At 45.3% G+C, this 24547-nt stretch overlaps 3 protein-coding genes across 6 annotated transcripts in view; 1 reads left to right on the forward strand and 2 right to left on the reverse strand.

Annotated features, from left to right (window-relative positions):
- The first annotated feature begins 2320 nt into the window (after positions 1 to 2320).
- Positions 2321 to 4232, forward strand: LOC6540911 (UDP-glucuronosyltransferase). The gene is given in 4 exon segments (XM_001968553.3): positions 2321 to 3357; positions 3360 to 3575; positions 3655 to 3871; positions 3925 to 4232. Coding segments are annotated over 4 exon segments (1608 nt in total). The 5' UTR covers positions 2321 to 2474; the 3' UTR covers positions 4217 to 4232.
- LOC6541086 (kappaPI-actitoxin-Avd3d) lies at positions 4222 to 5083 on the reverse strand. Its single transcript, XM_001968554.3, has 2 exons — positions 4534 to 5083; positions 4222 to 4474 (listed from the first exon to the last, which is right to left on the reverse strand). Exons 1-2 carry the CDS (start codon positions 4649 to 4651, stop codon positions 4299 to 4301), a joined length of 294 nt encoding a protein of 97 aa, XP_001968590.1. The 5' UTR covers positions 4652 to 5083; the 3' UTR covers positions 4222 to 4298.
- A 53-nt stretch (positions 5084 to 5136) lies between these two features.
- LOC6540897 (cGMP-dependent protein kinase, isozyme 2 forms cD4/T1/T3A/T3B) overlaps positions 5137 to 24547 on the reverse strand; it is a 30359-nt gene continuing 10948 nt past the window's right edge. For 2 of the 4 annotated variants that reach the window (XM_001968555.3, XM_026979520.1), the window contains 8 exons: positions 22237 to 23767; positions 17527 to 17693; positions 9091 to 9310; positions 7532 to 7768; positions 7318 to 7467; positions 6312 to 6931; positions 6056 to 6245; positions 5137 to 5995 (listed from right to left, as the gene is read on the reverse strand). In XM_001968555.3, the coding sequence (XP_001968591.2) occupies positions 5830 to 5995; positions 6056 to 6245; positions 6312 to 6931; positions 7318 to 7467; positions 7532 to 7768; positions 9091 to 9310; positions 17527 to 17693; positions 22237 to 23705 (3219 nt within the window). In that variant the 5' untranslated portion in view covers positions 23706 to 23767 and the 3' untranslated portion in view covers positions 5137 to 5829. Of the gene's footprint in view, positions 5996 to 6055; positions 6246 to 6311; positions 6932 to 7317; positions 7468 to 7531; positions 7769 to 9090; positions 9311 to 9441; positions 10782 to 14656; positions 15352 to 17526; positions 17694 to 22236; positions 23768 to 24547 lie in introns of those variants that run through there. The other 2 variants (XM_026979521.1, XM_015159664.2) reach the window with 2 other exon arrangements.

Below are 24547 nucleotides of genomic sequence, written 5' to 3' on the forward strand. Positions count from 1 at the left end.
CATGTATAACTGACGTCAGCTGGTTGCTGTAATGTCGTAAAATAATCTAGCCAGCTGATAAATGAACTAGAAATGTGCTATTTTTGTACTTTATCGGGGTGCTCATTTAAAAAATGGAAAACTAAAAACTTGCAAGTCAGATAAGACGAAATTATTCATGTGTCAAAATCCGGGGGGTGGAGCAGCGAAGGAGCAGGGCCTTGGGAACCTTGGGTTCGATCCACTGAAACGAGCCTGGCGATAAGCCAAGACCAGAAGTGCGTTCCCATGTGTATTTGAACCCTCGTGCCGCCCAGATTTCGGAACCCATTCCCCGACAGAAACTGAAACAGAAACTGAAACAGAAACTGAAACAGAAACTGAAACAGAAACTGAAACTGAAAGAACGCAATATCAGCAAGCTGCGCTTATAATGGGGGCGAAACTACCGATCGAAGCCACTCACAGCCACCAGAATCAACCAGAATCAGCATCAGAACCAGAGCACTCCATTGAAATATAATTGCTCCCATGGGCACCTACTTATCGCCAGGAATGTTCGTTTTTAATTGCCACGCTTTGTTGAAATACAATTTGCCTTTGTAAAATTTAACACACTTTTTATCGAGGAAATGATAAAAAAAAGAAAAGACGAACACTTACCGAGAAGAAACACTTAGCGTTAACTGGCTGCCATCAAGTGTGAGAGCCAAAGCCAATCGGCATCGAAATGGCCTGGGAAGTGGGTCGATACTACGCCCACTCCCATCAGCTGGTGGTGGGGCCACTCCAACGCCCTACTCCCAACCATTCGGATCCCTTTCAATTTTCCCAACGAGCCATCATCGAACGACTCCAATCCAATTACTGCTGCAAGCCAATTCATCTTGCGTCCTCAAAAGTATGGCACACTCGAAAGTGTGATTTTCTAAACTCTACGTTTCAAAATATAGGAAATATTTCATATATTTTATGAAACATTTCCAGCAAAGGTTGAAGCAAATATGACTCAAGTCGATAAATCGGGTTGAGTTCGATGGATAGTAAGTTAACTTAGCACTTCTAAAGATACGGATTATTTAGGACAGTAGCCCGTCGCCTTGGCTATACGAATTCCTTGTCCCTTGGGACTTTTCTCCGAGTGCATTTCTGGGCAGGGCCAGGCACTTCGAATTACCGCCACTAATCTTGCGGGCATGTCACTGGGATCCGGCCAGACCAGCAACAAGCCCCAGTGCCCGAATCCAAACCCGAGTCCAGATCCAAATCCAAAATCCAAAATACAGCGACCGACGAGCGCAGCTCAAAGTGCAAAGTGCACTTGACAGACAGCCAGCTGCAGCAGCTGGCGAATGTATCTGCATGTGTAAATGTATCTGTAACTCTGGGCGGATATTCTTGCGATGCCTGGCTGCGTTTCGAATGGCAATTGCATTTATTATCGCTCCACATCGCTTGCGGTTCAATTAACGCTTACTACTGTCCATTATCGATGTGTTTTGAGGGCGTATTTCCGCATCGCCATCGCAATTCAATTGTCCAGTCGAATATCTTGGGGCCCTTTTGCAATCGTCGTTGAGACAGTTGACTCAAGCAGACACTTCATTTGATTTTATAATGGATACTTGAAGCCTGGACATGAATAGTAGGATTTCATGCATATGGGGTCAATTAATTAAATTATGCATTAAAATAATGAACTAAAATTGTAAATATAAAGAAAATTGCTGGATTACGAGTAATTCGATTTATATTCCTGAGTTTAAAAGGGTTTTCATCTTTATTCTGATAGTACTTAATATTTTAATTTGAATCTGGGCAGTATAAGTGGCGCCACCTGTGCTGAGCTCTGTGAAACCTGGTGGCAACTTGGTGGCAAAATTATAAACATAAGGAAAATTGCTGGATTACGAGTAATTCGATTTAAAATATATCCCTGAGTTTAAAAGGGTTTTCATCTTTATTCTGATAAAACTAAGTACTTAATATGTATTTTAATTTGAAACTGGGCGGTATTAGTGGCGCCACCTGTGCTGAGCTCTGTGAAACCTGGTGGCAACGCAAGCCAAAAATTCCAATAATCCTAAAAGTATGCTATAGAAAATGGGAGCAGTCAGCCTTTTGGCTAGGCTACACTTTATGTGATACTAGGCAAATGTTAATAAAGAATAATATATTTATTTAAAATAAAAAAGTAATTGTAAATAGATGTAAATAAACACTAGATAGTCAACTGTAAAGCGCAAGTATCGGCCTTTCTGTATTATATTAATAGATTATATTACTTAAGTCGCCCGCGCCATATCGATTATTCCTATCGATATCAGTTCCAGTTGGAAGTTTACATGGATTGCGCTCTCCAATCAGAGGCCACAAAATCACATTGATTAATCAAAACACAACGATCCCATTAGAATCCCACTGGACAATGGAAGAAGAGGTTATCGCATCGGAGAATTGGGTAACCGCCTCAGTCGGCGGAAAACTGCGGAACGATGAGAACGTGGATGCGCAGCGGAGCATGGGCAGTCTTGCTGGGGCTTCTGGGCATGCCCCAGTCGATATCTGGCGGTAATATTCTGGCCGTGTATCCGCACTTCGGTTTCAGCCACTTCAAGGTGGCGATGCCCATACTGAATGAGCTGGCGCATCGTGGTCATGACATCACGGTGATCTCGTACGTGACGAACCCCCAGGCCGGCGCCTATCCCAACTACAATGAGCTACTGATTTCGGCGCCTGGAGAGGATCAGTCGAGCACCACGATCAACCTGGTTCCGCTCACGGAGCACACGCCCACCAGATCCCTGATGGTTCTGATCCGGGAGTATGTGCTACTGCACCAAGAGGGTCAGAAGACCTGCGAGCACCTCTTCGCCAGTGGCCACATGGAACGGGCCATCGAGCGCCATCAGCACAAGCCCTACGATCTGCTGCTCACGGAATACTTCAACTCCGATTGCCAGCTGGCCCTGGCCAAGGTATTGAAGCTGCCAATCATCGGCTTGAGCACCTGTGCGCTGATGCCCTACTACTACGATCGCATCGATCTGCCCGACACGCCTGCCTTCATACAGTCGGAGTTCGTGGGATTCGCTGGCCAGCTGAACTGGCATGAACGGCTGCTCAACTTTGTGCAGGCCAAGTTGCTGAAGTTCCTGTACAAGTACCACTCCAACAGGGCGGACAACGAGCTGGTGCGCAGGTATCTTGGAGTGGAAGTGGATGTAGAGGAGGTGGCTCGAACCCAAACGGCGTTTGTGTTCGGAAACCAGCACTACTCCCTGATGGGCAGCCGCCCACAATCACTGCAGTTTGTGGAAATCGGAGGAGTACACATCACCACAAAGGCGCAGCAGGAGCTACCAGAGCATATCGCCAGTTCCTTGACCAGTCTGGAGAGGGAGTGATCTTTATAAGCTGGGGCTCCATGGTGCGGGCTTCAAGCATTGACGCAGACAAGCTGTCAGCCGCACTGGAGGTTCTGAAAGGCCAGCCGCTGAAGATCATCTGGAAATGGGAGGCGGACGAGCCACCCGTAGCAGATTCCGCCAAGTTCCTCTTCGTCAAATGGGCTCCCCAATTGGCGCTTCTGTGTAAGCAGGTTTCCAATTCTATCAAAACCAGTTATGCGTGGGCTATTTACATTTGAACTTTGAATCGCTTCCGCCTTAGGTCACCCCAAAGTAAAGTTGTTTTGGTCCCATGGCGGCTTACTTGGAACCACGGAAGCGGTGCATTGTGGCAAGCCCCTGCTAGTCACCCCCATCTACGGAGATCAGTTCCTCAACGCATACTCGGTGCAAAATCGGGGCATGGGTCTAAAGCTGGACTACCAGGACATCACCGTAGAAAACCTCAATAAAGCTCTCACAGAGCTGCGCAAAAACAGGTGCGTTTCGAATGTTTTTCACAAAAGCAAAGCACTAACATATTTCCTTGCAGCTACGCCCAACGATCTCTTCAGGTCTCCAAGGTGTTCAATGAGCGCCAGCAGACGCCACTGGAATCAGCCATTTGGTGTGTGGAACACGTCATTAACAATGGATTAGCCGCCGCCCAACTACTTCAATCTCCAGGCATAGAGCTGCATGGACTTGTCTACCATTCGCTGGATAGTGTAGCGCTGATCCTGATACCTCTAATACTACTGATCGTAGTCCTGTGCTATGTGTGCAAAGGGAGTCCACCGAAGTCCGTCCACAGGAAAGTTGGCAAGAAGGCCAAGAGATCGTAGTCTACTAAAATTTACGCACGACTTGACAATTTCTGTAACAACAAATATATATTAAGCATCTAGAGCGTCTAAGAGGACTTCCTCAGTAGCGCAGGCGTTGCATGCAATCCCTGCGACACTCCTCGAAGGTCAGGAAATTATTCTCAGTGGAGGCACAGCCCGTGTAGATGAAGCTCTCGCAGTTTCCGGTCTGCTTATTGTACGCATATCGCAGCTGCCGACCTCGGCACAAGCCAGGTGCCTTGGGCTGTCTGCAGGCTGCAATGAGCAAAAAGTCGTTGATATCTAGTTTATTGTTTAATAAATCCATGCCATACCTATTATCTGTTCGATCTGTTCGTGCGTCTGGTTTTCCATGCTGGGCAGACCCAACGACAGGCCCACGACCAACAGCAACAGCAGCCAAAGTTGCCTCCAGCTCGAAACGAAACCCATTTTGTTCAGTTCATAAATTTATATTCGGAGGTAATGCATCCACTTGGTCCTCCAGTTGCACTTTCGTTTTCCAGTTGCAGAGCTTCAGTTTTCCGTTGCGATCTGCACAAACGACAGTGACAGAATGTTCTCAGTTAATTTGAGTGGCATTTTGACTGATTTTTCTCGGCTGCCGTTCGCCTTCCGTTCGTCACGTAGTTGAGTTTCGTTTTGGCCAACTTCTTTTCCATTTCAGCCCTTGCGCTTCTGACTGCATATTTCCCGCTGCACTCTTCCCAGTGAAAACGTGCGCCCATATAGGAAGTACCTTGAAAAAGGTCAAGTTGAGTGGGCTGTTTTACATGCTGTAACAGCGCTGCTCAGTTCACATTGCACTTAAATAAATTACGGCGTTTACTGTGAGTGTCGAAATATGGAATATCTTATCTACTACAACCAAAGAAACCCATAGGTAGCAGTTTTCAAAACTTTCAAGACTACAACAGTTTATCGGATCAATTTGTTTATTCAATTTCTAACTGGTTTACTTAGACAGACAATTAAAAGGGCATGTTATTCGTACAAATAATAGACATGATCGCTAAGACTAATGAAAGACAGTAGAGAGGCCACATAGGATTTTCAGAAATGTGTGACGGAAGATCTTGGTCAAATGTTCTCTTACTGACTATAAGGCAACCCGATTTGTATGCATTAACAATGATGTGTAATAATATGTTAAAAATATTTAATAGATACAAATAGCAAAATTTATACAATGCACATGGCTAACAGAGCTCTAGAACAGAGTCACAGACCTACTTACAATTTACATCAATTCCAAGCGAACTAGACACATGTATCCTCATTATAAAATAATAGTTATAAACTCGTTAATAAATTCATTGCGTTGCACATCATGGGCATGGTATAACATCACGGAGACGTATGTATCTATAAATCTCGAATGGAGCTACGACGATGGATGATTGTGCTTTTGTGTCGGCCCTTGGCCTTGCGACTGCTACGTTTCTTTGTTTTTTGGGCAGCTTTCCGATGCGAGCTGCTGACTGTTGCTGTTGGCTTTGGCGTACATATGGCGCACTTAAGATCAATTTTCCTCCCTGGCTGTCATCTCTCTGGTTTTCCGCAGCAGAAGCGTTTAGAGAGCATCGTCTAGGAAACGGTTCCGATTCTCCTCAGAAGTCCTTGTCCCATCCAGTGACATCGTCTGGTGGTGGACCCTCTGGATCGGGCGGATAGTCATCAAAGTTTGTTGTGTCGACCACGCTTTTCACGGCGGGCTTAATGGGCGGTTCCAGGGTGCAGTTCTGCAGGCCCCACCAATAGAAGCCATCAAACCATCTGTGCGGGAAATAGTAAACTTGAGTATCTGTTTTATGTACTGTTTGAAATGGATCTTACTTGTGCTTCTGGATCTCACTGATTCCCCCACGCTGGTAGCCCAAACGCTCGGCGGGATTGTCGCGACAGAGCTTCTTGATCAGGTTGCTGGCATTGCGGGTGATATTCCGTGGGAATTCGATGGCGTCGATGCCCTTAAGTATAATGTTGTACGTGCGCATGGGATCCGAGCCCGTGAACGGAGGGGTACCTAAAATAACCAGCCGTTAATGAATATACAAATCATTTCGGTTCTTGAATCGTTTGCTTCACTCACCAGTAAGCAACTCGAACATGAGCACTCCCAGCGACCAGTAATCCGCACTGATGTCATGACCCCGGTTGAGAATCACCTCCGGAGCCACGTACTCCGGAGTGCCGCAGAAAGTCCAGGTCTTCCTGCCCGTCTGCAGCTTCTTGGCAAAGCCGAAGTCCACCAGCTTCACATATCCGCGTTCATTGAGCAACAGGTTCTCCGGCTTCAGGTCGCGGTAGATGATGTTACGCGAGTGTAGGTAATCAAAGGCCTCCACCACACACGCCGTGTAGAAGCGGGTGGTGCTGTCGTCGAAGTTGCCCTTGTCCCGCAGAATCGTCCAGAGCTCTCCGCCCAGGCAGCTCTCCATCAGCATGTACAGGTACTTCTTGTCCTTGAAGGTCTTGAACAGCTTCACGATGAACTGGCAATTGGCCTCGCCCATGATCTCCTTCTCGGACATGATGTGCTGCTGCTGTCGCGTCTCCACAATCTGCGACTTCTTCATCTGCTTGAGGGCGAAGGACCTGGAGCTATCCCCGTTAGTTTGGACCAGCTCCACGCGGCCGAAGCCTCCAACTCCAAGGGTTGCGATGACGCGCAGATCCGTGAGGTTGATGTCCCGGAATTCCTCGTTGATCCTGCAAGTGGATGGTTTGTTAGGCCATGAATTCAAACTTTTTAGTTGCGTCTATGATCAAGATAAGCTGAAGATCTTCACAGCCAATATAAAAGATTGCTTCATTACGGCTTGAAGACTATTAGAAACTAACATCTTGATTAAATCATCCTCTTCACCCAACTAATCATTTTTAATCTTCTTGCCGTACAATAACTACTAGTTTGAGTCAAATTGAGTGTGGTAATTTTGTATTGCCCGCACTTGACTATCCGGTAATTATAGTTTTAAAATCATCAACAAAAATTTGTTGATTTGGAGGTAAGTTCATTGACCTTGTTTTCGATTGATTCAATTCCTCATTGCTTATCTTGATTCGCGTGTGCTTCTTTTTAAATACTCGCTTACTTTCTGCGTTCCATGGCGCCCTCGTCGTCGTAGCGATGCTTGATCTCGTCCAGATTGGAAATGAGCTGATTGAAGGTCTCGCGATCGATGACCAGACAACTGACGCCATCGGCGGACTCGCAAATAATATTCGCCGTGCGCAGATCATCGCTAAATGAATACGAAACACATTAGTTATTAGAATACAGATAGTAATCTTTTCGACGAAACTCACCCCTGTAGAGCCTTTTCCCCAAAGAAATCCCCTTTGCCCAGCATGCGAATGAACTTCTCCTCCTGCGTGTCCTGCTGCTTGATCGTCACCCGCACCTTTCCCTTGGAGATGATGAAGAAGGTATCGCCTCTGGCGCCCTGGCGCACTATGTAGTCGCCTCGCTGGTAGTGCGTCTCCTCCAAGACATCGGAGATTTTGATGAGCGTGTCTTCCGCCAGGTCTTTGAAGATGGGCACACTGTAGGTAGATAAGAAAACCAAAATTGTTAGTTTCGTTCGAGATAATCGCAGTTGCAGGCCAAAGAAAGTGCTGTAATTAGTGGCCGAGCCAAGTTCGATCTAGATAAGAGAATTCCACGGTAATGGGAATCTATTGGTGACCTACATCGATCTTCAAGCTGAATGTCGCACCTGAACTCCTCCCATTACGGTTTTCCCTCCGGCTGGCATTTTCCTGTGTGCATCGCACACATCTTTTATGGTTACACTCAACAAAAACATGAGCAAGTTACCACGTAACCACTGTTTCAGCTAAGTTTCTGTGCAATTCATATAAATCAATTGGCAGTTTGTCTATTAAACATTTTCGTTTCTGGCAAACTTTAAAGTATCTTTTCTATTTGAAGTAGAGTGGAAAATTCCCAAACTATTTTCTCCAACTGTAGAGCAGCGTAATCGAAGCTGATCTCCTCCCATTCTGTTTTTTCCCGCTGGCTAGCATTTTTTCAGTGAATGCTCACATGTATCTGGAGTCTATAGGTAGCAAACTAGCAGTTGCAGTTGCAGCTGCAGTATCTGTATCTGAATCTGTGATCATCGTCATCATCAGCCCATTGCACTTTCATTTTCAATCTGCTTTTTCCGCTACTTCTCGAATCTGGAATAGGCAACGAGTGCATGGTCGAGGCCTCAATTATGGTTTTTAGCAGTTTTTACGGACGACCAATTAAACGCGATTAATTTGCCGGTCACTCCGGAGAGGCGGGAGCGACTGGAGATGGAAGTGAGACTGGAAACCGCACAGACTTGGCCAAAAAAAAAAGAAACTGGTTGCCACGGCTGCCATCGGGAATGAAATTTCTATGCGTTCGTTGGCCGCAGCCTCAAGTTTAGCTGAAGTGAGTTTTCATTTGAGTTTGAGCCACTGCACGTCATATGGACGCCCAACACCATGACGATGACGATGGCGATGGCGATGACGATGACGAGATGGCCATAATGCTGCATTCGATCTGAAGAGATGCCGTCGATGGGGCCGGCGGTGAAAGTTACCTTACTTTATTCGCCATACCTTGCACGATTTGAACACATAAATCGAGCGGGCTAAAAAAATCCTTAAGCTAAGCGATTTTTACATTTGCCATTATAGAGTAATGGCCATACACGAACTGCTCTGCGGAATTGATATAATTAAGTGCAAATGAACATTAATTACACCCAAATTGCAAGTAACCAGTCGCCACAGGCTCAGAGGCTCATTGAAATGCACATTAAATTGCAGATTGGCAATGGGGAAGTCTCGAGAGGAGTGGCCAAGGAGGCGGAGGAGGGCCAACTCACCTCTTGAGGAAGTCGCTGTACTCCGCCTGCCGGATCAGGCCCGTTCGCATCATGATGGTCTGGAAGCACTGGCGCTCGATGGCCCACAGATTGCACTCGGTGATCGCGGTGATGGTCGCCGTTCGCTGGCAGTTGTACAGGATCGCCAGTTCGCCAAGGACCTTTGCGCCCGACAGGGTGGAGAGGTACTTGCCCTCGCGGGAAACCTCCACGCGTCCATCTGGGGGGAAAATGGGAACATTAATTGGATGCTTCTAAACTGTTTCGATAATAAACCCTATCCTACTGCAATCAAAGACTACTATGCCCATCCTGACTACAACTGACAAATATAAATCCTAGGGAATTTACCCTGCTCTGCTTCCTCCTCCTGGCCACCACTGGATTGCTCCTTGAGATTTCCCGTCCTGCGTCGACGGGCGTATGTGTGCACTGGAACGATGAGGCGGGGTCGTGGGATGCAGAAACCCTCCCCGTTGAGATCCTTGGAGCTGCCATTACTGCTGGCAGCCGGTGAGATTTGTGGACTCTTTTGACGCACAGCCACCTGCCCCTCCAGTTTGAGTCCCTCGATGGCCTGCTCCAGACTGAGACGTCTCAGGGAAGCGGTGGAGTCCCTAGTTCTGGCCACGCTTCGGCTGAACAAAGTGTTCTGGTTGGGCATTCTAACCGTGGCGTATCGCTGAACCGAAGTTTGTGATCTGCTCAGGGGTTTCGTGACCCTTTTTGGTGGCTCTGGAGGCGGTTCTCTGGGTGGCGGAGCCATCAGTCGCTGTGGCTGCTGGCAGATCACTACTTGATCCTGGGAGTCCTCTGCAGCCGAGGAGAAGGTGGAGTAGGCGGAGGAACTGTTGCTGAGAGTCTCCTTGATTTTCGGGGGCGATCTCAAGGTGGCATAACTGGGCGGTTGCGACATGGTTTGGGAGCGACGCAGGGAAGGCGGTTTCACGGAGAACTGTTGCCGCGGTCTCGGCACCCTTGGTCTCTCTGTGGGATCCAGGACGTAGTGGTTAACAGCAGGGCGTTCCTGGGTACTAGCCAACTTCTCCTTTTCCACCGCAGTCGCCTCCAGCTCTTCGTGATCCTGATCCTGTGCCGGATCCGGATCCGCGTCTGGGTCCTCGGCCACCCAACCGTTGTGCATCTGTTGCTGCTGATGATGCTGCAGTGGCGATGGTCGGTAGCCATTCAGTTCCTTGATGGTGCTCACTATGCGTTTGTCCCGCGACTGCAGCTCCAACTGGCGGATGCTCTCCAGGTTCATTTGGTACTTGCTCAGGGCGGAGATGCCCTCGATGAGGAAACTGCTGCCGGCGGAGCTGCTTTGCCTGCTCAATTTGGAGCCCGTTGTGGCTGGAGCCGGCTGATTGGCAGCCCTCAGCCAATTGGCCTCGTACAGTGCACCCATGGCACTGCTGCCCTCCAGCGAGAGACTCGCATCGACGGCTTTGCCCGGATAATGTTTGATTTTCATTACGAAAGACAAAAATTTCACTTGACCAGCTGCGGCGACGTGATTCGTTTGTCTTTGGCTCCACCAGCGTTTAGTTTATGTTTTTTGCCTGTTGTTTGTTATTTTCGGAGGTCTTTTGCATAACCAAAGAGCTCTGTAGTTGCTGTGTGTTTCGCGCACGGAATATTTGAAGAGTCACTGGGAATGGCGATGCCTACGGTTTTCAGGCCTGATGTTGCTACAAAATCACAATAATGTATTTGTTATTTATATTGCAAAAGCCACACACGTTTGCTGTTTCAGTTGCTGTTTTAGTTGCTGTTTCTGCCGTCGACGGTGTTGTAAACTTTCCATGTTTTTGCGACTTGCCTCACGTTTGTGGATTGATTTTGTTTATGGCCTGTTGATCTACCAACTTTGACAAGCTTCGTGCACAGTGGTGAGCAGTACAATCGCAAAAAATGGCAATTTAAATAAAATCAAACCAAAACAGTGGAATCTGTTCGGCATATGAAAACGGTTTTAAAAATCAGTTACCCAAACCACAATTCCTACCGGATTTGGGGAATTACGCACCGAACTTCTCTTGCAAGCCATTCAATACACAACAGTTGAGTTCGGCTGAGTTGCAAATTAATTTCAGCCAATTGGTAAGAGCGTGTGAATGAGTGAGTCTCGCTTTTTTCCCCCACTGCCAACTGCGAGTGCATCCAAAAGCTTAATCATCGACAAATTAGCCAATTGTGAATGAAAGTGGGCGACGCGGCAGAAGGGGAAGTGACAATTGGCGATGTTGCCAAAGGTAAACAGTAATGAACAATCAAAAGTGACGTATTGGCCGACCTAGAGAGGCCCCAAAAAAGTCCAGCGACGATCGGTGCTGGGCTCCAAAATTTGGAGCGTGACTCCGAATTGGAAGGGAGCTGTTAGCTGCGAGGAATTTCCATTTGTATCTGGTTCCATTTACGCTAATTGATCGCGCAAACTGACGCAAATGATCTTGTATTGTGCACTTTGTGACTCAGTTATTAGGGGTGTGCTCGAAATCTGCGGGCGATCTCAGGAAAATATTTACTTTAATTTGGTTAATATTCAATGAGCAGCATAGGCAAAGTCTAGACGATTTGGAACAGCAGGGTGTGCCGATCGATCGTTCCCGGCATATCAAGAAAAGATAATGTGATAGCTGCTATTAGCTGCTATTATCATAAATACAAATGCGTCAGAGGAGCAAGATCACATGCCTAACTGATTCTCTATGTATTCGGCCAATAAATTTCCATAAAAAATATGGTATAACATCGAGCACAAGTGTAGGGAGTCCGCTCCATAGATACACATTCAAAATCGAGCTAGATACATCAGCGATCCAATTGAAAACAGTCGATTGTCACGACTACGCACAATCGGAAACGATGACTAAACAAACAACAATTACGAGCGGCGAAGACAAACAATTAACAAAGATCATTTGTGGCACCTTGAATATGTTCAATCAAACAGTAAACATTGGTGTTGTTGAACTATTCTCGCAGCTAATGGCAAACAAATTGCCGTTCTCACAGATACTCGTACTTATTTACGTAAGAGTGGCGGGCGAGATAAATTGGGAGACCCGAGAACTCTCTTATCACTATTTGGTTTTCCATGTGAAAACAACTCGTGCCGTGGCTTTTCAAAGTGATAACGATTTACAATATGTGGCGGAGATTCAGTATTCCACCTAAGTAAATTGCTTTAGCAACAAAAGCGCGCATTTTGGGAGAGATTTTCCTATAAGGGCCGAGTTTTTCCTACAAACCAAGTGTGGAAAGCTACGGCCTGCCGAGCTTGGGGCGCCACGAGTTCAGAGAGGTCGAGGTTTGCTGGCTTTTAAAAATGCGGAAATCCGTCAAGCCCAGCTGAACAGCCCCAAACAAATGAAAAATATAAATGGAGAAAAAGTGTGTACAAATTGAAACTGCAGACATTTTGCAACTTTGCCCAGAGACTGGCTTCCAGCATTAATGGTTGTTGGATGTCGAGTGTTGGCAAGGTCAGCCGGTGTCTGATTCGCCGATTTGAATACAATCGCAGAGCGGAGGAAACAAGAATTTAAACAGCATTTGCACTGTGCAAAAATCTTTGAAATGCGGCAAGTCAGGTTCACTTATCATTGGCATTAATTGTCGGAAAAAAACAATTAGCATAATGAACGGTGCTCATGGGAAAAATACTCAAAATCATGGTTATATCAAATACAAATTATTACTTCAGCTCAGGGGAACTGAAACCTTAAAAATTCCCCTGAATCGAAATCAAGTTATTAGGTACTTCTCAGAAAAGGTTCATTGGTAAAGGCCTAGTTTTTTTCCAGTGTGCCGCGCCACTTGGCTTTTTGAAGCAGCTATTTATAGAAGTTAACGGATCCCCAGAGCAGGGTTTTGGAAGCCTCGATTAAGGCGAAGTTAGTCACAGACTTTGGCTTGTGTGCCAAGGGCAGCGGATTCGGATTCAGATACGGACTGAGTTCGAGTCCGAGTCCAAGTCATTTTCGGTTTTGCATGACAGCTCGTAATTTACTTTTTGGTCCGCCCTTTTGGCTGACAATTAAGGCAAGACAAAATTGCCATTGGCTTAGTCATTCGTTTTGGATTATTACTGTTTTTGTTTTTGGTTTGCCAACATGACCGCATTTTGGCACACACACTGGCTAGAAAATCATTTTAATAATTATTTATAGCCATAGCTGAAGAAATGACATTTCTTTTGTTTGCCTATGCTAATGAAAGGCGGCTATAAAGAAAGTTGTACAAACTGGATGAAAAAGGGAGCCGCCAAGATCGGAGGTTCGAAAGATCTTTTGTTTGTTAAATTTAGATTGTAGTCAGGCAAGATCGAGTGGGAATCGAGATTCAGAATCAGCCAAACGGGACAGATCGATTTCGCAAGACTTTTGTTTATTTATGAAAATATAATATACAATATAATGCACACAGCGATAAAGCTGACAAACGAGATTCTGAAGTGATCTATGGGGTTCTCAGCACAGACTGGCCTTCGAGCTACTGATTAGATTGAAGATCATTGGGGAATGCCCCAGAGATTCTGAAAACAGCCACTTTCTTAAACGTGGAAATATGCATACATACATATGCATAAGCTAACTTCATGGAAACGTCTTAATAGACTTGCATCATTAACTTTCGATTAATCAACACTAAAGTGCTGCTGGGCATCTATTTAAATGGGTAATTAAGCTCTTCTCTTTTTCCCAAAAAGAAAACACGAAAATCTGAACCTGTTTGAGTGCTGAAAATTAAATAAGAGCCAGCACAAGAAGCTACCGAATTCGTTCCACTTGTTGGAGCTCAATTATAAACCACTTCAGAATGCCATCATTTTGACCACTTCAGAGCCAAGTTTCCTAATGATCTTGTGATCCACTTTCCGCCACCTTTCATTTTCCACTTTTCGTCTATTACTCAATCTCATTTGAGCGCCCAAGCGAAGCCAGTTCATTTGGCATGTCAAATGGCGAATGCAAAACTCGTTGGATGGCTGGAAAGTGAGAGTGAGCGCCCCTCCGACTTCCAAGTTCCAAGCCCCCAACTCAGATCCCCCAGTTTGGTGGGGAAAATGACGAGGGAAGAAGCCAAATGACAGGTGGAGACCCGGTTCCAGGGCATGACACTAGCACAGATGCCTAGTTGCCTCTTTCTCGCCATGATCAGCATCGTTTTTAGACAGTCTTTCGGCCTTTTGACTTCTCTGACTTTGCACGATTTCTAAATTTTCGGGGTATTTCGCTTTTGTTTTGGGTTTTCTGGCAATATTTAATTTAATCTGCCACATTCCTCCGCACTTCAAGTGGTTTTCTTTCATCATATCAGATTCTGAGTACGATTTGTGTTCTCACATTCTGGCACGTTTGGATCGCAGCAGTGACATTTGGCATTATACGGTTTATAATGTCTGTATTTCTACGCCATTATTGCCGATTTGTGTTTTTGGCTTCTTATTTCGGACCAATGACCGGGACATAATAATACACATACAAATTCAACGGGGCAGTAACCAAAACAACAACAACAGCAACAGCAACAACAACAGCTGCACAGGAAAACCACAAACCGGAATTCTTCAAGTGATCTTTTCGTTCAGTTCGAGAAAAGAGCAAAATCCAAGTCTCCGTTTCTGCGTCTCATTCTCTTCAAGTCCGTGGGTGTGTTTTAGCTTATTTACATCGCCTATGATGCGAGTGCTCAAAGAATTCACTTTCACTTTTAATTCACTTTATTCCAAGAATTCGCGAGCAGTTCAAAGGAATTAACACGAAGCGTTTGATGATCTCTTTCAACATAATTACACACGAGCGGAAAAACCGAGCATGGGAAAATTTTGTGGTTTTGTTTACATGCTATGCAGAACAGCAGCGGTAGCTATTTATATGTGTAAGCGTTATTGTTGCAAATAGCTCACAGGCATATGCACAAGGCATTGTAATTGTCCGGTTTGTGGCTTTTATTATTAATTCACGGCGGCTGCCATATGCAAATACATATGCTTATAGAAAACCGTTAAGTACACACGAGGGCGAATTGGAAGTCACGACGAGCCAGCCAGCCAGCGATCCGAAGAAATGGCCAAACACGAAGTGGGAGTTTTGATTTCTGTTATTCCTCTGGCTGAGATTCAAATCCAGGTGCACTTTTCGCAACCGAGCGCGCATGCGCCACACACGTTCTCTCGCTACGCCGCCTGCCGGACGAATGACGAATTGCCCGAAGATCGGGATCCGAAACATCCGGAGCATTACTCATTCTCATTCCGAACTGAGCGATCGGCTGAGAGAGCAGAACAGAGGCACAGACAGAGGCAGAGACAGATACAGATTGGAGAGACGGCTGAGCACGTTTTGTTTGTTTGTGGGCGAGAGCACCAGAGATCGGGTGATATATGTGTGTGTATGTGTGTGGCGGGGAGAGCGAAAGTACACACACATGCAGGTAAAGAGCTGAACAAAATCAAGTGCTGTGCACTGACAAAAATGTTGCACTAACCTTAGAGTATATATAAAATTATGATAGCGTAATTTGGTGTTATGATAAATTAAGACCACTTAAGAACAAGTTTTATTAGGCCATTAATACCAAAATATTAAACTGAGAAACAAAGTCTCAAATATGAAATATATAAATATTTTGTGTTTTCAACAATTCCATTTTTTTCCCAGTGCAGCTATAGAGTGTCAAACCGACGAACTGGTTTGGTCCTAAGTGACAGGCCAATTCGCTACGCGAAACAAAAGAGGTTCGAACGTTATCATCTGGAAAACGTAACAATTCAGAAATGGAACAATGAACGTGCAGAAATAATTATAGATCCCGAGGTCCAGTGACCTCACAGCCAACGCGCATCAAACTGTTGCCTAATCAGGTCTGCATTTATATAAAATATATTCTTCGATTTGCTAATCGGCGCAGAGTTTCAAAATAAATCAGACATCCCTCGAGATAGGGGTTTTATGAGTAGGGTATTATATGAGAAATACTTCCTGCTCTCTTATCTCGAATGCCTTTTGCAGGGCATTCAGACAATAAGCAAGGCCGAAACCTTGCTCTCGTAAACATATGCTGTTTGGTTTTGCGATCACATGCAGTTTTGCTCTCCGATTTTCTTTCTCCTTAAAGTATCATATGTGCTGGACTATATGATATATAGACAGATGCCGTGACATCTGCTCATCGGCTTCGAGTAGCGGACATTGGTGCTTCAGGTTAAGGAAGCGAAAAAGCAGACGGTGATGTTGCAAGATTGAGGAAGCATCCTCTCCACCACAATTCATCTTGCCACTTGCGAATGCATAATTCGACTGTTGATTATCATCATTATTGTTACTTTGGTGCGGGGCACAATCTCCAGTCGTCTGCGCGCAATTAAAATGCTAATGGGAGTACGTAAATTAAGTCGGCGACCAAATTAACACGAAAGGTACACAGAACTGATGCGAAACCGAACCCACTTCGAGCAAATATTTAAAGCAACAATTAGCCACGAAGCTAAAGTCAAAAGGCCCGGAGCACACCCTGAAATAGCAAAAAAAAAAAAAAAAAACACTAAAAACGGGCCCAAGAAAAGCGCAGAAAAACGTGCAAAAAACTATTAAACAAAATGCTAAGCGAAAACTGAAAGGAAAACCCGCTTCTTGGCCATTGTTCGTTTGAGTCGACAGTCAGTTGCTGACATTTCGCAGCAAGGCGAGACTCTGAACTTCTCTTCTTCTGCCGGCGTGGGTGTGACACAGTCCCCCCAAAAGCCCCTATATCACGCAAAACCGAGCTCCAATCGCAGCCCACAACTGAGGCATTCCACATCTGGCCAAAAGCCCGACAGCACGTGCAACTAAGCAAACCAAGGAGTAGGTGCTTATCTGCGGCAACTAGTTGCACGATCTTGGCGGGGCAAGGTGAACACATATGTTTAGGTATTTGCAAGGATACAGAAAATATTTGGCTAAATGCAAGTGTGGAATAATATCTGTGAATATTAGTGGTTATATCTAACATTTTAGAGGTACTATGTTAAAATCAAACAATTACTTAAATTTAATTAAATAGCCTGTGGTATTAACCAATACCTCGATTAAATATCTCATTGGCATTTAAGAGCCTAGAGACCTATAGAGATTTGCACATACACTTGGCACACTTTCTACATGCATTCTACACCTGTTTGCTTGCAGTTCCAATCAAATTTGTTAGCATACTTTTTGGCTGCCAATGGCATATGAAGTTGTAACCTGAAAGCACTGCATAACTAAAAATAAATACTTTTATCCCTCACAAAATATTTTTACACTGAAAAATTTACCATCTTATGTATTTTATGTGGATGTAGGCATATCCCTCATTTTTTCAAAATTCAATGGAAAAGCTATAATTTTCTCTGTCATTCCCAATCAATAGAAAGATAGATCACAAGTACTTGAAGCTGGAACTCACCTTCCATGACATAAACAATGCTTCCGACATCTCCCTCCTTGATGATCAGATTCTTGGCTGGATATTTGACCGGATACATGCAGTCGACGATCTCGCGGATCTGCGTCAGATCCAGATTCTTCATGAAATCATTATCCAATATGGCAGCCTTGATAAGTTCACGGGAGCTGCAAAACGATATAAATGCAATTAGTTGTGAATATTGAAAATGGCAAGAGACTGCCAATGAAATGAGCAAAGGCAAGAGTCCAATTAATTTTCCGACTGACACATATAAATCGTTTTATCTGGTTGGCCAGTTTGGCTTACAAGCCGCGCAACAAGTTGTGCCACCAAAATTTTGCGGCATTTTAACACAATTTTTGGTTTGTTTTTGGAGCCCATGGATGTCGATGGATGTTGGCATGCGCGCAATCGAGCGATATGAAATTAATACAAATTTGAAAATTGTATGCTTCGGCCTGGGAGTGGGGTAGATTGGTTATTTGGGGGAGTGGGGATCCATACCATGCCATGCTATGCCATGTCGGCAATGCCTGTAAATGTCAAATGACTTTATCTGTCAGCGAACTTGACAACTCGACCGGGCCACAGAAACGAAACAGTAATGGGAATGGAAGCAGGGGATCGGATAAAATTGGTAGCCAATGCTGATACCCGGGTGATTAATTAAAGCCAGCCAGAGTACTGCCAGTGTGGCCAACATTTTGTGTAATTCAAAATACTAAAAATACTAAAGAGGTCTGATAAAGTAACTACAATGACAAGTATTAATGCTAGTTAAATTGATTCAAATGTATTTATATGATTTCACGTTTCAAAATGAACTTCTCATATCTATATCGATTGAATGGTCCCACCGATCTCTGATCAATGATCAAGTTAATCACGAAGGCGTTGCCCAGGCTGTCGTCGATGGGGTTGGGGGGCAATTTGTAAGCCTCGTTTTTGGCGGCAATCTGAGTTGGGAGAAACCAGCAGCTACCTGATTGCCCCCAAAATGTGGTGATGAGTTGTCTTGGTTCGGTGCAATGGAGTGGGCACATTTGGCCAAAAACGACAGCTACACCCAGACTCCGTCACCTGTGGCGCCCGTTTGGCGGGTATGCATGTATCTTTGCGGTATTTTCGGGTACGCCACATAGCACTCACAATTAAAATTTAATAAAAAATAAAAGCGAAAAAAAAAACGATTCATGTCTAATCGATACCCTAGTCACGACCAGTGAGTCTGGGAAGCGACAATCTGTAATAACATGGATAGTTTTTTGGCATGCTAAAGTATTAGATTTCAGCGCCCCACAAATCGAAACTAGTTTTAATAATGGAGTTGAAACTAAGAAGGAAGGAGGCGCACACACTCAGAGAAATAGAGGCCTGACACATATAAAGATATCCTTCTGTTAGGATAATCATAAAGGCAAAAAATAGTATCCCAATTCTCTTGGAATACAATTTGGGAGGGCCTGTTAAGTAACTAATAATTAGTTGTAGCTCTTATTACTAAATATATATATTTTTTTCAGTGTAGACGAGTCGCTCGAGGCGGTGGGTCGCTGTATGGTGTTGGCCCCGTGGGGTTTTGCCAGCGGAGCACTTTTTATATGCCTAAATTAACATTTTCTGTGGCTGCGGCAGTGCCACGCACATGCGTGGCACAATGGCGGTGGTGCAAGTGGTGCCAGTGGTGCGAGTGGTGCCAGTGGTGCCACTGCGTGTACGAGCCAAAACAATTAATAGCTTCAATTAGACCTACGGGCCGGATCGCTCGAGCGTTCCAGTTGTCGGAAGCTATAACCATTCATATGGCTATATTCGTGCGTAAATTGAATTTGAAATGTGTGCCAAGGCATGGAATGAAATTGGCTGCACCTTAGGAAACACGCGGAGCCTGTCCCCAGAGAGATCTCCTTCAGATGCGGGTGCGTTCAGTTTGCGGCTGTCAAAACTCACGAGACTGGCAAACCGCATTGAAAGTGCAGATACTTAGCGGCTAAGAGCGGTTGACAGTAAAAGCCAACTGGCGTCTGCGCGGGGGAATTGAAAATGGAAATTGCACATAGAAGCCAGCGCCATTGGAAGCGACAAACCAACTGCGAAGTGAGCTATTTTGGGTGGGGCTTGATTTTTGGCTCAATCTATATGTATCTACACATGTGTATATCCATGTGTGCGGCGGTTAGCTATCTGTGAGATGCCAATCAAAGTTTGTACGGCAAGGAGGTGGAGACCTATCTGGATTCGACTGCGAAGAGAAAATCTGCGCGCCAATTTGATGTTGTTATACAAATTAAATAATAGTTAGTAGCCAACTGTCGCTATAAGTGCATAATAACTGACTTCAGTTTGGGGTATACATAGTGTTTCCCTGGCGAAAACCCAATTTTCGTATTTTCTATTGATTTATTACTTGCGAAACACTTCTAAAAATGTGAGGGATTTTTGTATTTTCCATTGATTTATTACTTGCGAAGAGCTTTTAAAGCTCAATTACCCCTAAATACTTTAATAATAGTGTTATCTCAATCTGGCATTGCTCTAATTAGCATTATAATTGCCTGACCCACAAAGTGTTTGTTTGCCATCTTGACCGTGGACACATGTATGTGCAACATGTAGCAAGTTCTAACCAAATACCCCCTGCCAGGCACGCCACTGCCCACATGACGCCACCCCCTGGAAACTGCACTGCGAAGGCAATTTCGCACAATTTTCTGGCATTATTTATTAGATGGCCCCGTTGAAAGGCAACAAGCGACAGTTGCGTGGTGCAAATGGCCACAAAAGTACTAAGACCAACCTCAGTCTCAATCCCGATCCCACAGATACACACATATATATATAGCTGAGGTGGAGGCCTACGGCGCTTTTGATTTATGCCATGCAAGTGTCAAAAAATGTCCTGTTGCACACACAAGCGTCGCCGTTGGCACAGATTTTGGTCAGAGATAAAATGGACCTCAATTGGCCGGCTCCGAAATGCAAAGTCTATAGGCCCCCCTCCTTGCCACTCGGCTTTGGCCACTAAACATTTTAGCAATGCAATTGGATTTCGCGATTTTGCCGGCGATTTTTTTTGTGATTGTGTCAACAGCTTGGGGTCATAAAAATGGCCGATTTAAACAAATTTGCCACATTACTTAGTGTCCGATTCAGATAATCTAAACCAGACCCATGTAGAAATTGAAGATAAATATTAAGAATAAATGTATATCGCATATTATTTTGGCATTCAGGCATTTGATATTACACCCATGATTTTTGGATAATATATTCCTTAATATTCCTATTCTATGGAATTACCTTGAACTCGCTATAAAATAAATCCACAAAGGAAGAAATGGTTATTTTTGGAAACCTCCGAAGTTTTGCCTACTCATACCGCAAAGATTTCCATTCTTTAGAAAAAAGCATTTAAAATAGGAAATAGGCATTTGTTTGTTTACGCCAAACACAATGATCATATAAATATATTTATTTCAGCTTACTCGCAACGCTGGGAAATTCGTGAAAAATATTTGAAGCGCATAAAAAATGAATCTCCTTGATAGCATACAAAACACTGTAAAATTAAGTTATAGCCCATAAAAATTAGTCAGCTATGTGGAACTTTTCAGCTTTTTCAGCTTTTTCGACAGCGCGTGTCGCCATTTAAATGATCTGTGATCGCACATGCCCCCATAATAATGTGTATTATTGAAAAGCATTCCGGAAACATCGCCACATAGCCGTGGAATAAATATTTATGTTTTCTAATGTTTTGCAGCAGACAAAGTGGGGAAAGCTGGCCAAGAGCAACGACTTCCAGTGGGCAGCAAAAGTGTGAAAAGCGCGGAGCCGACAGATCAGCCCACGCATTCTCACAGATTTAATTTTATACGCGCTTAATTATAGGGTGTAATATATATTTCGGAGTGACTGCAACGAATTTTGCATGATCGAAAAATACACAACAAAAAAGTGTCTTAAAAAAATCGCCCATAGAATAGCGTGAGTTGGCTGCCAATTGGCAGCCTCTTTGTGGGCTGCAAATCATATATGTGGCTTATATTTTCATACCGCTTTTATATCCGAGTACTGACACCGCCCAAGGCCACTGGGCGGATTGGCAAGGGGCTGTTGGGTGGGTGGTGCTGTTTGGGTTTGGGTTTGGTGCAACCGCGCCTGTCACCCCAACTCAATTTTAATAAGCGCATTTTGTGGCAGGCGACTACACAAGCAGCCGACGACAGGCGACAGGGCGCTGCTCCCAATATATGATTAAGATCGGCGCAATGACGCCGATTCCGATTCCGATTCCGATCGTTATCGTTCCGGCTATATAGCATCTCGTATAAACTTGGCACATCCGTATTCGGATCGCCGTAATGCAGGGCTAATCAGGTTCAACTGATTTCGCCCAAGTGTTGTGTTCTCTTCAAGCCAAACCCTCAAACTTATGTCCTTCACTCCAAGACAAAGCAAATTGTTTACTTAGGTCTTTGATCAAAGCATATTATGATATTATAAAAGGCAGCAGAGTACCGAGCATCAAGGTGCAAGTACACTTATGGTATCACTGATCACGCGCCCTGCTGCTGAGCATCGTAATGTAAGCAAATATAAGTAAATGTACAATGTGAATATGAATATGATGAGCTACATGGAGCCTTCAGTGGAGAAATGACTCGAATGGATATATTTAAAAAAGAAAACATGTGGCCCACTCACCGCTCGTCCTTGTCGTATTTGGGAAAGCTGACGTGCTCGAGGAGCAGTGAGGACTCGCTCTGGGGTTCCGCGGAGATGCCCAGCGCCCGCTGCCTCTGGAAATTCTGTCCCGACTTGCGGGTGGCGCCTGTGGCGGTGCTGGGACCACTGCCGCCACTTGCGCCGGCTCCGGAACCCGATCCTCCCGTGCCCGCACATCCCGCCGCACTGCTGCGACTGAAGGGGAAGACACTCTGGAACTTGTCCAAGTGCGACTTCAGTTCGGCTATTTCGTTGTCCTTGAACTGGAGGGCCCGCTGCATTTCCTGTATCTTGAGCTCCTTGGCCTGAATGATCTGGATGAAGCGCTCCTCCTGCGGCGAGGCGGCCACATAGTTGCTCACGATGAAATTGGGATCCACCAGGCCCACCGGCGAGGGCGTGGCCGAACCACCCGAACCGCTGGGCGTGCATCCCGAGATCCGCAGACTCTGCATCTGCTGCTGCAGGTTCAGCGTTGTGGGCGGCTGCAGTTGCGTGGGCGAGTGGCAAGTGGCACCGGGTATCGCCACCGGTTGACTCGATCCCGGACTGGGCTGGTGGTACAGCACCGGACTGCCTTGGCTGGTATACAGGCCCTGTGTCTGCGCCTGGAGCTGCTGCAATTGCTGATAGCGCTGCTGCAGCTGCAGCTCCTGTTGGTGCAGTAGGCTCCTGGGATCCTGGTTCAGTTGCTGGGCGCCCGAGGGCGGCGTGCCATAGATCAGGGTGTGGGTCAGCACTTCCGAGTGGGTAGGCGGCGCTGGTATCAGTCGCAGACCCGATGCCGTATGCTCCAGACCAATGAGACCACCAGCCGCCGGCAAGGTCACAATGCCACCCACCAGATTATTGTTGTTACTATTGCTGCTGCTGTTGGCTCCAATCGGATGGGTGTTTGTGTTATTATTGTTGACGATGCTCACCAGACCCAAGTCGGTTGGGAACTGATAGTTGGCGTTCGGCTCCTGCTGCATGCTGGCTGCTTTTCGTAACGCCTCCGTAGTATTCGAATCGTTTCTCCTCGTGTTCAGATTGCGATCTTCGGCACTGCTGTGCCGGCGATAGCGCTGCTGTATCTGTGTCTGTATCGATGGGGCAGGGGGCGGTGGGGGTATCTGTATCTGTCTCTGCTGCTCTACGGGTTCTATGTGCTCTACAATGTCCGGCGGCTTGGCCTCGCTCCTGGTATCTGTATCTCGGTCCCGCTCCCAGTCCCGATCGATTATCGCCGGCTGCAGCTTCTGGTAGTCGGCATAGAACAGATTACTAACTGCCTGTTGTGGTGGTGGTTGTGGTGATGGTGACGGTGCTACTGGGGCAGTGGCTACATCTGCGTCCGCTGGACGTGGTGGTGCATCTACAGTGGTGCTGCTGTGTGGTGCATTGCTGTTGGAGTTTTGGGCTGGCCGCTTGGTTGCGAAGCACAGCCGATCAAAGCAGAAACGCATCCAGGCGGCTTTCCTGATCAACAGCCGCCACGGAAAACTCAATCAGCCAGGCGTTGGGAGCCCTGCAAAATAGTAAACCAAAGAGTGCATAAATAAAACGAATAATAAATACAGCATAGCATACAAGCTGATAGTGAAATATAACCAGCCATAAACAAAGTGAAATATTATCTATTTTTTACTGAAAGTTTTCTGCGTGCGACTTTTATAATATTCAAGTATCAAGTAATATTGTGCACATGAATCACTTTGAGACAGAGTGCCAATCAGGCTATTATGAAATCTAATCGCTGGCTAATCAGGCGAACTGAACTGATTTACGATCGATGGTTTAACACGATTGCTAAATTAACAATTTGTGCAGGGGAATTCTGTGCAACAACACAAAGCTTCTACACTTGAAACAAAGTTTTACTAAGCTACATGTTTTTCCACAGTGCACACATTAACATGGCTGGCAACAATTATCACAATATTCACCCAAATTCGGTTATCATTTCCCTTGGATACACAACTTGTTGGACAACTTGACAATGTCTTTGCCGTTTTTTTTTCTTTTCGGGCGCCGACACGCCTTAAGCCCTTCAAGATAAGACAGCCGACAAATTGTGGACGCTTTATGAAAGAATTTCAAATGGCAAAAGCGAAGCTGGCACATTTTTTTTATTTACATATTCGCGTTGCCTTTGCTATTGTTTTCGGACACGTTTAGACAATAATTCAAGTGGAATGAGCGGGCTAAAAATAAATCCATCTAAAGTTAAACATGGCCTGGCCAACTTATAAACAAAGCACACTGAAACCCTATAAACAAGTGTGGCTGGTTTCGGTTTCCACTTCAT

The sequence above is a fragment of the Drosophila erecta genome, unplaced genomic scaffold (genome assembly GCF_003286155.1).
Source record: "Drosophila erecta strain 14021-0224.00,06,07 unplaced genomic scaffold, DereRS2 tig00000055-arrow-pilon, whole genome shotgun sequence".
Lineage (NCBI taxonomy): Eukaryota > Metazoa > Arthropoda > Insecta > Diptera > Drosophilidae > Drosophila > Drosophila erecta.